The sequence below is a fragment of the Podarcis tiliguerta genome (genome assembly GCF_965153285.1).
Source record: "Podarcis tiliguerta genome assembly, chromosome: 2".
NCBI classification, from domain to species: Eukaryota; Metazoa; Chordata; class Lepidosauria; order Squamata; family Lacertidae; genus Podarcis; species Podarcis tiliguerta.
The window spans coordinates 115,744,690-115,758,387 of NC_139535.1; the positions used below are offsets into that span (position 1 = coordinate 115,744,690).

At 48.9% G+C, this 13,698-nt stretch overlaps 1 protein-coding gene across 1 annotated transcript in view; it reads left to right on the forward strand.

Moving 5' to 3' along the window:
• Nucleotides 1-9,066, forward strand: part of PRPF40B (pre-mRNA processing factor 40 homolog B) — a 31,513-nt gene extending 22,447 nt beyond the window's left edge. The window contains 7 exon segments of the mRNA XM_083427393.1: nucleotides 276-413; nucleotides 2,432-2,527; nucleotides 2,736-2,816; nucleotides 3,613-3,715; nucleotides 5,144-5,205; nucleotides 8,009-8,137; nucleotides 8,294-9,066. Coding sequence (XP_083283519.1) covers nucleotides 276-413; nucleotides 2,432-2,527; nucleotides 2,736-2,816; nucleotides 3,613-3,715; nucleotides 5,144-5,205; nucleotides 8,009-8,137; nucleotides 8,294-8,386 — 702 coding nt within the window. The 3' untranslated portion in view covers nucleotides 8,387-9,066.
• Nucleotides 9,067-13,698: the final 4,632 nt, after the last annotated feature.

Sequence of the window (13,698 nt, forward strand, 5' to 3'; positions counted from 1 at the left end):
ATGCCTGGCCTGTTGTCAGGAATGATGGGAGCTTTAGTCTGAAACCCCGGAGAGCTGCTGCCAGTCCGTGTAGACAATACTGAGCTAGATGGACCAATAGCCAGATTCAGTTTAAGGCAGCTTTGTATGTCCCTATGGCTGATCTGGAGAGGAGGATAATTTTGCTCATTCAGTGCAAGGAAAGGGAGAGATCCCTAAGGGCCATTCGGGTTCTGTGACCAGCAGAGGATAAGAGGAATGCCGTATAGTGATGCTCCCTGCTTCCCTGCCCTCAGCTGCTGGAAAAGGCCGAGGCACGGGAGCGTGAACGGGAGAAGGAAGAAACTCGCAAGATGCGGCGCAAGGAGGCGGCATTCAAGAGCATGTTGCGCCAGGCAGCTCCTCCACTGGAACCCAACACTGCCTGGGATGAGGTGAGGTTTTCTGCGCTCGGTTGCCGGACCAGCTCCAGCTGCCTTTATCTAGAGTTGCATGAACTGGCTACTAGAGAGGAAAACGGGCAGGGCTGAAGTTCAGAGATAAGGCACGTGCTTTGTATATAGGAGGTCCCAGGTTAATTCCTGGGGATCTGGGAGAGGCTAGTGTCTTAAATCCTGGAGAACCACCACAAGTAAGTATAGGCAGTACTGGGCAAAAGGGGACCAATGGTCTGATTCTGCACAAGCCAGCTTTTAAATGCCTAGGGTACTGACACATGCAGAGGTGCATTGGGCAGCCTCCTTTGGAGGGCAGGTACCGTATTTTTCGCTCTATAGGGCACACCGGACCATAGGGCGCACCTATTTTTTTGGGGGGGGGGATAAAGAAAAAAAATATACATTTCCCCCCCGAGCCCCAAAGAGCAAAGAAGTCATGACAGCGAGCAGGATGGATCCTGCTAGCTGTATTGGCTTCGTTTTTAGCCTTGGGGCTGGGGCGGGGGAAGCCTGAGCTTCCCCTGACCCCAGCCCCCAGAATGGGTCCCGGAGCGAAGGCGAGGTTGCGCTCAACCTCGCCATCGCTCCCGGAGCTTGCTGCTATACGAAGCCCGGGGAGCGTGGCGCTGTAGCCCGCCACGCACCCCGGGCTTAGGGCAGCTATCCGCAAGCCTTCGGAGCCCGGCGGGAGTTCCCCTCTCACTCCGACCCCTCTCGCTCTCCAGGCTTCAGCGAAAGCCTGCATTCACTCCATAGGACGCACACACATTTCCCCTTCATTTTTGGAGGGGAAAAAGTGCGTCCTATAGAGCGAAAAATACGGTAATTCTTCTGCATCAAGAGTGATCACATGATTCTATCAAACCTAGTGTATAGCAGTGTTGTTTACCCCCAGTTCGGGACGACTGGAAGGCAACAAAAGCCGACCAGTGACTTGTGCCAAGACACAGCATGCCTCTTTTGTGGGTGGGCTGCTTTCTGCCTCATGGGAACCTTTACTTATTTTCATTTTTTGCAGCATGCACTTTGGGAATGACTGCTTCCAAAGCCTAAAGTTGATCTTCAATAGAAAACTTTTTTTGTCTTAATGAGGTTGATGCAAACACTTTAGTGACCGAAGACAATAAATGCCACTGGATGCCTCCCTCCATCAGTAATAATCTGGCAGCTTTTGTGTGAAGCACCTAAAGCCTTTCCTGTCTGAGGAGGCGGGGTTAGGATATCCTGTTGGGAATCCAAGGTTGAGGTTCCCACGCAGCAGAAGTTGCCTCCAGTTCCAGTCACCACACAGAGGCTTAAGGTCCAAAATAGTTTACTGCTGTAGAGGATAAGGCTTCAGTAATACAGTTTCAAACATTGATATATACATACAGCTTGTAGGCTTTGCAGATACAGATATACAAGCAGAAATTATCTCTATTGCTGCAGCTTAAAGATGTAAAGGGACGCGGGTGGCGCTGTGGGTAAAAGCCTCAGCGCCTAGGGCTTGCCGATCGAAAGGTCGGCAGTTCGAATCCCCACGGCGGGGTGCGCTCCCGTTGTTCGGTCCCAGCGCCTGCCAACCTAGCAGTTCGAAAGCACCCCTGGGTGCAAGTAGATAAATAGGGACCGCTTACTAGCGGGAAGGTAAACGGCGTTTCCGTGTGCGGCTCTGGCTCGCCAGAGCAGCGATGTCACGCTGGCCACGTGACCCGGAAGTGTCTTCGGACAGCGCTGGCCCTTGGCCTCTTTGAGTGAGATGGGCGCACAACCCTAGAGTCTGTCAAGACTGGCCCATTCGGGCAGGGGTACCTTTACCTTTAAAGATGTAAAACAGACTCCGACTCATGGACAGACTCACTGACTGAGTACTGAGCTAACATGCCTTAATCACTTATGGTACAAGTCCATTGCCGTAGCAGCTGGCTTATCTCATACTTGGGGTGATGTGTGCTCATGAAGGAAATTAACTCTTTCCTCCATGTCCAATTCCTCCAACATGTCCACCCCTCTCCCTTTTTGGCTTTCCTTTCCAGGTCCGAGAGCGGTTTGTCAACAACATAGCCTTTGAGCAGATCACGCTGGAGTCAGAGCGGATCCGCCTTTTTCGTGAGTTCCTGCAACTACTAGAGGTGAGCAGGGGCTGATTGGGAGGGTCAGAGTGGTTGAGCCTCAACAGGAACTTCTGCTAAGGGGATCTGTGGGGTGGGATTGCCTGATGATGAGAGGCTGACGTAGTGGGGAGGAGAGGGGGTGGAGAAGACAGCAAGCCAGGAAGGCTGTACCAGAAGAAGGGCCAGCTCGGGGTTTTTCCTGCAATTTGTCTCCCTCTCGCCACAGACCGAGTGCCAGCATTTCCACGCCAAGGCCAAGAAACACACCAAAAAGCCCAAGAAGCACCATCGCAAGCGGTCTGCTTCGGTGAGACCAGGGGGCTGTGGTGGGAAGAGATGGAGGGGGGTGACTGAAGTCAGGATGGTGAGACATGTTCATCAAAGCCAAATGGCAGAGAGCCTTCTTCCCCCGTTCTATTGAAACTCTCAGTCTGGGTTGGTATTTTTGCAGCAAGAAGTGTTGGGAGAAACTGAGTGGCCTACACTTGCAGTGGAATGAGGTGGGAGAGTAGACTGCACCCCCATGTACACAATTGCCTGGGATTTTTAAAAAAAGGAATATCAGCAAAGAAGGAGCGGACTAGCCTAGGACTTTTTCCATGGATGTCCTAGATTTTTCACTTGCAGGGAGTTGTCTATCCAAAACTGGCAGGTGTGTCCACACAGCACACACACACACTATCACCCTAGGATTCTGCTTCCTCACTTGGCAGTGATTTACATAATGACATAAGATTTACATAATTACAAAAAACATTTAAGTCGTTTTCATGAATGAAAGCATCTCAATACATATACAGTAAAATTAAGCAATCCCTACATAATTCATAAAAAGGTCTAACAAGACAGAAAAACGTTAAATCAGTTACAGTAAAAATTAAGCATCTCCAAGGGCAAATCCTGACCACCACAAAGCCCCCAGATGGTCTTGAGGCATCCAGAAGGGGAGTGAGCTAGCCTAAGACTTTTCTCCCTGACATGCTTGGTGACAATTAGCCCATGTGATGTCCTGTGTTTTATTAATGGCATGCCGGGCTTCCCAAGTGCTAGTCTGCCCTCCCTCTGGGAGTGGGTGACTGACGAGTGCAAATATCTCCCCTCAGGGGTCAGAGTCAGGCTCAGACCACCCCCATCGCACAGCCAAGCGCAAGAAACGAAACCATTCGGAATCGGCCGGTTCAGGACCGTCGTCGTCTCCTGATTCAGGTAAGAGTGGGGCATTTTGCGGAGCCAAGTCGTTGATTCAAACTGCCATTCTGAGGGAGGTTTCCTCTGCCTGAGGGCCATAGTGGGCCACCTTCCTGGGTGGGGGTGAGGCAATGGGGTGTCACCCTTCTCTCAGCATAGCAGGGTGCTGGCCAGCCACACAAAAGGCAGAGCTTTCTACATGGGGATCTCTCCACTGACGCCAGCAAGAGCCATTATTACAATACGAGGATGCAGTCCAGCCAGGCAGAAGAAGTGGAGGCTGGGGGGGGGTAAGGGCCAGGGAGGGGTGTGGCCTGGGGAATGTCTCGAGGGCCAAAAGGAGAGGTCTGGAGGGCCATGTGTGAGGTTCCCCACCTTTGGTATACAGAAACCCGCTCACTGTGTGCGAGGGGCAGTGCTGGATTAAACCCCATGGAGGCCGGCCCCTAGGCAGTCAAAATCTTGGGGGCTCCCTTGCAAATTAGCGGCAGCCAAAAAAGCCAATGCAATTCTGGGTTGCATCAATAGGAGTATAGCATCTAGATCAAGGGAAGTTATAGTGCCACTGTATTCTGCTCTGGTCAGACCTCACCTGGAGTACTGTGTCCAGTTCTGGGCACCACAGTTCAAGAAGGACACTGACAAACTGGAACATGTCCAGAGGAGGGCAACCAAAATGGTCAAAGGCCTGGAAACGATGCCTTATGAGGAACGGCTAAGGGAGCTGGGCATGTTTAGCCTGGAGAAGAGGAGGTTAAGGGGTGATATGATAGCCATGTTCAAATATATAAAAGGATGTCACATAGAGGAGGGAGAAAGGTTGTTTTCTGCTGCTCCAGAGAAGCGGACACGGAGCAATGGATCCAAACTACAAGAAAGAAGATTCCACCTAAACATTAGGAAGAACTACCTGACAGTAAGAGCTGTTTGACAGTGGAATTTGCTGCCAAGGAGTGTGGTGGAGTCTCCTTCTTTGGAGGTCTTTAAGCAGAGGCTTGACAACCATATGTCAGGAGTGCTCTGATGGTGTTTCCTGCTTGGCAGGGGGTTGGACTCAATGGCCCTTGTGGTCTCTTCCAACTCTATGATTCTATGAAATTATCTCCTAATACATTTGTGATTTTACCAACCAACAATTTTAATAAACAAAGGGGTGGGGCCCCTAAAAAGCATGGGGCCCATAGGCCAGTGCCTACTCTGCCTATTTGGTAATCCAGCATGGGTGAGGGAGCTTTGGCACCCACACGAATCACGTGACACCCTGGCCACCCTTCCGCCTACCTGCTGAATCCAGCCAGCGCTGCGTCTGTTCCTCTGTGTGGAATGGGCAGGGATCCACAGAGGTTTGCCTGCAGGCGGGTCAGTCTAAACCGGCTCTTTCACCTGCTCCCACTGAGGGATGGCAGCACCCACATGCTGTGTCTCCCCTCCCCCCTCTGCCCGCAGAGCACAGCGCCAGGCGCTCCAAGAGGCAGAAGAAGAAAAGCAAGAAAAAGAGGCACAAATCGGTGAGTCCCACGGCAGCAAGCAGTGGCGGGACACAGGTGAAACAGGTGCGGGTGAGGCAAGGGGCTGGAGCAATACATCCAGTGCCAGGTCTCTGGGGACCGTTGAGGGGGAGGGATCTGTTAGGAATGCAAGGCCAGGTGTGTTCAACGCTGACCGATTGGGAAATGGAGTCTGTGACCTGCATGGCTTTGTCCCAGGGGTGGAGGCACACAAAGCAGGTCATTGCCTGGGTGGGAGCCCCATGTGATAGATAGATAGACAGGTAGACAGGTAGACAGGTAGATAGATAGATAGATAGATAGATAGATAGATAGATAGATAGATGATAGATAGATAGATAGATAGATAGATAAATAGATGATGATAGATAGATAGATAGATAGATAGATAGATAGATAGATAGATAGATATAGATAGATATAGATAGATAGATAGATAGATAGATAGATAGATAGATAGATAGATATAGATTAGATAGATAGATGATAGATAGATAGATAGATACATAGATACATAGATACATAGATAGATGGATGGTAGGAAGGAACCCTATAGGAGCCTATATGCAAGGCCAGGTGTGCTCTTGTTGGCTGGAGGTATTTAATGAGAGCTTGGATGACCCACCTGCCAGGGAGGCTGCTGCAGCTGCAAGAGTCCTACAAGAGCAGAGGGCTGGACTAAATAGCCTCCAAGCTCCTTCTAGTTCTGTGATTCTGTAGTGTGAATTAAGCAGATTTCCCTCTTAGTTGCATCATTTACTCTGTTGCTGTTTACTCATGTTTCTCTGTCTGTAATGGTGAATGTCAGTGTGCTATGAAAGCCCCTTTTACCTCGAGAAATCCTGCTTGGTTTCTCCCCACCCCAACTTCTTGCATTTTTGAGATTTTTAGTATATATTTGCAGTATTTAAGGGATTCTTTAAAAAAAGCAAGAAAGCTAAATTTCTCAGGATGCATAGTTCTGTACACAGTGCACAATTATGTTGTATTTATGGGAATCATCTCATTGTACAACACAATGAGTGGCAGCATTTGCAGGGGATGGAGGCTGAGTGTGGACTGCAAATATTTGTAGCGCATGGAGGGTGATGCGCAAGTTCTGTTTGTGGGATTGCAAAGGAGTCATCGCATGTCCAGTCCTATAGGGAGAACATGACTAAGGCCACACTAGTTGTCAGCAGTTCACACGTTCTGCTGTCAAATCACCCAGTGTGCAAGGATTGTGTAGAACAGTCAAGTGATGCATTGCCACATATGTGTGCATGAGAATGAGACCTGTGTGACTGCAGAGTCGAATGGTGAGGTGTGAGGGAGCGAATGTGCCCATAGAGATCCATATGTGAGCGGCATTTGATGCTGCAGTCTTGCAGGCTTCACACACACAGACATACATACCTGCACATCATTTGATTTCTCTGCATCTGATTCCTGCACGCAGAAAGGCTGCCAGCTGAGTGTGTGATCTGTGATTCCACTAGAAGCACTTTTATTTCAGGTGAGCTGATGTAAAAGTTCTGTGCTTGAAAGTGCCTTGAGTGCTTCAGAGACTGCTAGAAAATCCAGTGGATTTGTTTCAGGTTTGGAAGATCAGGACGGCTGATCTGCACCTATGTTTTCTTTTTTGTGTGTGGTTATAGCACATGTCCATTAGTCAGAGCTATTTAGGTACCATTAGCCAACTATTCATTTATTAACACTTTCTCATGCCTGTTGCCTGCTTTTGGCACACTGTAAATGACATTATGTGCTTTAATCCACAGGCGGTAAAGTGTGATGGAGTGTTTTGCTTCAGAGCACGGGGAAAAGAGATTAGAATCAGAAAACTTTCCATGCCCTTATGATTCTGTGTCAGAAGTGTTTGTGTGTTTGTTCTATGATGAACGCAAGCACATTACCCAGTGTCAGGTACAAAAGGCAGCATCCTGAGCATCTCAGCTTTCTTTTACAAATAAAGATTCTAGACCTTATGATTGCAAAGATGTACTTGAAGGCACAAGGGCAATGCCTTATGAAATCTCAGACCAGAGGAGTTTCTGAATAAAGGTTTCAATATCTCTATCCTTTCCCCACATTTAGAGGCCAAGTGGTGACGACAGCAACAGTGCCTTTTCTGCAGTGGCCCCTTCTGCTCTGTATTGTTCTCTTTCAGAGGCGGCTCAGCCGACACTCAACTCGGATTAGCTCCAGGCACAAAATTAAAGTGCTTTTATTTGCCCAGGTTTTTACCACCACTGGTTCTTATTGCTTCTGCTGCTCTTTCCGTTTGACCGTGTTGTCTTTTTTATTTGTTTATATTTTGCATATCAAAATTGTCAGCCACCTTTGTAATCGAAGATACAGATTTTATAAATCGGGTGGGCAAACCTGTGCAGCCCTCCGGATGCCACGGGACTCCCAGCTCCCATCACCCCTGACTCTTGTTCCATACTGGATGCCGCTGATGTGAATTGGAGTCCCAAGAACTCCAGGAGGGCCTCAGGTTAGCCGTACTGCTGGATTCTGATAAGAGCAGCAGCAACTGCATTGCTAGGGGATTCAGAAAGAAGCAGGGTCACTTGTGTCCAGAACACAACTCGCCAGCTAGTTGGGTTCTTTTTCTCAGTTAAGGCTCGTTGATTGTCTCAGCACAGACTCCTCACAGCCTTGTCTGTAGTCTTCTTCTGCATTGCCTTAGCCCACTCCGCTTTTGCCACCTTCTTCCCTATATTGGGCTGGTCACCGCTGAGCTGGCTGGGCCGCTAGCAGCCCCCCGCCGGCTGCCCCAGCCCAGGCCCCTCGAGTTTGCAAGCTGCTTCTTTTACAGAACAGCCCTGAAAGCGAAGCTGAGCACAAGAAGGACCCGAGCCGACCCGACGAGTGGGAGCGAGAGAAGGCCCCTCCGCGACCTGAGGGAAGAGGCCACTCCCCTCCCCGGGGCACCAGGAGGGAGCGGGTGAGCCCTGGGAGGAAATCAAACTGCTCCAGGGATGGTGGGTGGGAAGAGGCAAGGAGGATTTGGAAGTGGGGAGGAGGAGGAGGAGGCGGCAAGGTGAGGTGGCGGATGGGCAAAGGTGCTGGGGTTTCTCACTCGCGCTCCTTTCCCTGGCAGAGCGGCTGGGACACCTCAGAGAGCGAAGAGCTCAGTGAAGGGGAGCTGGAACGTCGGCGCCGGACTCTGCTGCAGCAACTGGGTGACCAGTAACCACCGCAGCCTCTTTTGAGGCTCCCCTTCCACACACGCCAGACCCAATTGGTCCTTGTTCCCACGTAGGCTGTGCCTTCCTTTGGCTGCGAGAGCGCCCAAGCCAAGCGTGTGCACTGCTCTGGCCCGGAACCTGCACAATTGGGCTGCAGTGCCCCCCCTCCACCCCCCTGCTTGCTTCTGAGTCGGGAGCGGGCCCTGCCCACTGGCAGGGACGGCCTCCATCGATTCCCCCTGTCTGCATGGAGCCACCAGGACAGGGAGGAAGGATTTGGCTGTTCTGTCTGGACCTAAAATTCAGAACCAGCTCTGGGATCCAGCCTGAAGAAGATTAGGGGGAATAGGGTTAGGGGCTCCTCCGTGCATCAGTTGGCAACGTAGCACAGGAGCAAATGGCATCTCTTCTCGACGTTTCACCAGGGCTGCACCTGCTTGGAGCCTCCTTGGCCTAGAACCAGAATGGCAGGGTCCACTTTGTTTATCACAGCATCAGCCCTGCCTGGGGAATGTGATCTAGGAATGGGAACAGGGTGTACGTTCCTGGTTGTTTTTTGTTCTTCTTTTTTTTGAAGGTTTGTCTCAGTGACTGGATCCTTCTTTCTGGTTGCAGTACCCCTTGTGTGTTGAGGATTCAGTGGGATTTTTCAAACAATATTTATAATAAACTTGGACTAGAATTATCCTTCTCTGGTGGGCCTCCTGTAGAAGATTGGTTTAAATTTGAGAAATCTGAAGCTTGGGTTATCTTTCGTTCTTGGACCTTTTGGAAAAACATTGGGGTGGGTGTGTTTTGTTGCAGACCACAAATCGGTGGCTGCGTCTGCTCACCAGCATTGTGGGGAAGGGGATTTTCAGAGGAGGGCAACATAGGTGTGCTTTACACTGGCTTGCACATTGTGGACAGATGTGCAAAGGAGGGAGGAGAGTCAAGTCACAAAAGGAAAGCTGTGCAGAATCATGGAAGTGCATATAATAAACAAAGCACAAGTATATTGTCTGTATGCAACAATAAATCTGCACACAGACATTCCTCAGTAAGAATAAGCAATTTGTGCAATGCTGATCAGTTTATTTGCACAACTGATTTTTTTTATTGATGGATGTCACATTTTTAATATGTCTAATTCAGTACACTAGTGTTTGTTTTATCGTGTGCATTTGTTGTGCGTCCCCCCCCCCCCACAGCTCCCATCCTGCCAATTCCTTATTCTTTTGCAAATGTGAAATGGAATTCCAAAATATGGCAGGTGGGTAGTACCTTTAGTGGGAACACCTGAAATGTCACAAAAGTGTGGCAAGCTTTCAAGTTCTCCATAACTCTTCCATTGGGCAAGATCTTACACAGAGCACTAGGTGGGGTGGGGGAGTACATAAAATAGGCTGTTGTAACTCGTAGTCCTAAAGTCAGCTTGTAGACTCGGTTCTAAGCTGGGAGATCTCAGGATGAATAAGTCTCTTTCCCAGGTGCTACAGCTATCAGGCTACACCGTTAGGGTTTTGAGATGAAGAAGCTGGGTCACCCAGATCTGTCCTAAACCTTAAAAACAAAGCACACAAGTTCCTGGGGTAGGTAGAGAGCAGAAGGAAAGAGAAACCCACAAGTTTTTAAATTCAGCAAAGCCTGGGGTTAATTTGGGCTGTGTGCATGTTTAGAAACCTCTGGCTCTTCTAGAACGCAGCGTTCAATACAAAGAGAAAAGATGCACCTGTTGTTTTGCCCAGCTTTTGGCCTCTGGCAACGCACACCACTGGGAGTCCTGAATAGGAATGTGAGCCTTGGGCTAGGAAAAAGCTCTGCACCCCATCTCTTGTCAAATGGGCACCCATTGTTCCAGGAGCTAAAAGCAAAGTGTGGCCAAGAGGAGGCGAGGAAACGGCAGAAGTCTTAAAGCAAACATGGTGGTGGTGGGAATAAATCAGATCCTCAGAGACAAAGCTCAGGTGGATAGCCTTTTTGTTTGTTTGTTTTATTTTCTCCGCCTTCTCCCATTAGTAGAAATTCTGTACAGTTCAAAGGGGGGGGGGCGGGAGAGGAGGAGGAGGCACTGGCTTACAATACAGTCAATAATATTTCACATGTACAAAAAGTTACATCTAGCTACACAAAAGGACTACGATGGAGTGGATACGCTGTAAACTGTCCAGAAGCAGCGCCAGGAAGATTCCTGCCTGCTTGGATGGAGCCTCGCTTGCCCTGTTAGCTGTGGCAAAGGCCTTTGAAGGGGTGGTTGGTCCCTTTTGCTTATTGGGTGGGTGGGGAAATAGTGTTTGCTCCAGAAGCAACTGTGTCTGTAGCCCAGCTTCCCCACTTCCAATTAGTGTTAAAATAGCGTTCCCTGTGCGTACTTGTAAGCAGTTTCACACCCACCTTTATTTTATTTTTTAAGACTTAGAGCAGGGGTTTCCAGCATGGTGTCCACAAAGGCCCTCCCTTTTGCCCATGTGGTCCCCTTCTCCAAGTTCAGCTTGAAAGAAGCATTGGGGTATGTATGTGTGTAAGAGAGGCCTGTGGCACTTTCTCTGCTTTGCAAATGTGCCCATGAGCCCCCAAAGGTTGGCGGCTGCTGACAGAGAGAGCTCTGTTTCTTTGCTAGAAAAGGCAAATGTGTCGTGTGAGTTGGCAGTGTGTCCTGTAAGCTTTGGGTATACGGTGCAGGAAACCTAAATGTGACAACCTTGTGCCAGAAAAAAACCATATACATTCACAAGAGTCGGATTTCCTCAAATCTGCTGCGAAAGAATCCTTGCACAAATATGTGAGCTTGGTGGTGGTGGTATTAAGGGAGCTGGTCCACATATCTGTGTCCATCACTGAGTCAAAGCAAGGCCCACATTCTGTTTCCAAAATAAGCCAGTCAGGTTGCTTCCAGGAAGCTCCTAACTAAAGCCCAGTGTTTGCTCTGTTGTTTCTCCTCATCTTCTAAAACTCAGAGGGGTACTGAGACCAATCTGGTATAGTGGCTTAGAGAATTGGGAGGAGGTCTGGGGAGACCTCTGTTGAAGTCTCCACTTTGGCCAGTCACTCTCTCACACCCTAGCCCACTTCACAAGGATGTTGCGAGGATGAAATTGGGAGTGTGGTGAGAAATTTGTTTGCCACCCAGAGTTCCTTGGAGGAAGGAGCAGCATTTTAATACTGCTGCAAGGAATTGCTATGTACTGTCACAGCCAATATATGTTGCTTCCTCAAGGAGGTGTGCGGCAGCTGAATGAGCAAACTAGCTACTCCATTTGGGATTAAATGTTCTGGCTTATCTGGTGACAACTCATTTGCACAGTATAACCCTGTTCATGACTACTTAGAAGTAGGCCCCAGTGAATTCAATGGAAGCGAATATAGCCTTGCAGCCTCAAACACGCAATTCCTGTTGCAGCAATCAACAGATTGCGTGTGTGAACAAGATCCAACTCTCTCCTCCTGTAAGCAAGTTGGGCTCATGATTTAAAGTGGTCACCTAAGAGTAGAGGAACCCAGAGCCAAGTAGTTACTTAGGCTAGGGTTCATACTGCTTCATATTGTTGTGGCAATGGGCTATGTAAATGGATCACTCTGGTCTAGCATCAAGGTTTAAGAGCTCTTCCAGACGGTCACAGTTTTGCAGGCATAAATATAATATGCCAGCAAATTTAGACCATGCAATTAAAGTGGATTTTGCACTCATGCACAACGAAGGCACTTCCATTGTTAAAAATTGACTTTTTGTGGCAAGGAAAGTGATGGGGAAACAAGGGAAGGTGAGGGTTAACAACTGCTTAATGCAATGTCATAAAACCACACAAATCAGAAGGAATGCTCAATAAGCAGTGGGCATCATATATCTATCACCTCATGAACTTTTTGAAATCAGGATCAACGTCCAATAAATAGATTTGCCTGGAAGAGCCTCTGATTGTGTAGGTGTCCCAGATGTAGAAAGGAGTAGGAGCTCATGTGTTGGGTTTTCTCTAGGCACAACTGCATGCAACACAGTTGCTGAAGGAAGATGTGTCATCAAGGGTGGGATTAAAAGTGCAGCCCCAAATACACACTACATGTGAAAAACTGTAAGGGATTCTGGGGGCATGCCTCTTAGTGTGGGCAGGAACACTCATGCTTTATCCTACAAAAGCAAATTTTTTTTGGGGGGGGGTCTCTCCAAGTGACTGAGTGCATCACTCGCATCCCAATCCTTCTAATACACCACCAGGATATAAATCAAATTGAACCTGTCAGAATTTCTCTCTTGCACACATACGTACATAACATACATCCCCAGCGCCTCTATTACTGTTTCCCATGCTCCTTGTGTCCCACGTTTCACTTACTGCTTCTAAGTACATTCTGCCCTGTATCTGCCCATCCCACCCACAAAGCTGTTTCTCTTCCACTGCCTTCCAGTTGCAGGTGGGGCTGCCAGGTCTTTATCTGCAACTGGGCCATCAGACCAAGAGCACAAGCCTTATTTCCTTACCAGATTCCTTTGACCACCCTCCTGATATATGAGCTTTCCGAAAAATAACACTGATGCCACAGTTCCATCCTCATAACCACCAACATGAATTCAAATTTCCACTTAACCTATTAAGTAGGCATTGAAATTGTGGGTTGTTTTACTGTTCTCGTTTCCGCACGTATGCATATTGCAGAGTGGTTAAAGGCAGCCTTGCAAATAAAGTCCGCAAAAGTTACTAGTCTACGAGAACGGCTAGTGCATTGAGTCACTAATATCTCTGTTGGTATTTCCTGGCCTCAGCTACCTCCCCACACTGCCCCCAGCTTCCCCATTTGGTCACTTGGAATAACCAACCGAGTAGCTGATTGCAAACCTATTTAAAGGCCAGTAAGGAGTCTCCTTACTGGGAGGGGCGGAGGGACACGGGTGGCGCTGTGGGTTAAACCACAGAGCCTAGGACTTGCCAATCAGAAGGTCGGTGGTTCAAATCCCCGCAACGGGGTGAAATCCTGTTGCTAGGTCCCTGCTCCTGCCAACCTAGCAGTTCGAAAGCACACCAGTGCAAGTAGATAAATAGGTACCCCTCCGGCGGGAAGGTAAACAGTGTTTCACTTCTCCAGAAGTGGCTTAGTCATGCTGGCCACATGACCCAGAAGCTGTACACCGGCTCCCTCGGCCAATAAAGCGAGATGAGCGCCACAACCCCAGAGTCGGCCACGACTGGACCTAATGGTCAGAGGTCCCTTTACCTTTAAGGAATCTCCACTCTTGCTTAGGTGAAATGCACCCACGGAGGGTTTCCAGGGAGCATCTGGCTGGTCACCATTGGAAACAGAATGTTGGACATTGGGCTGACCCACAGCAGATTTACCTGTGCCT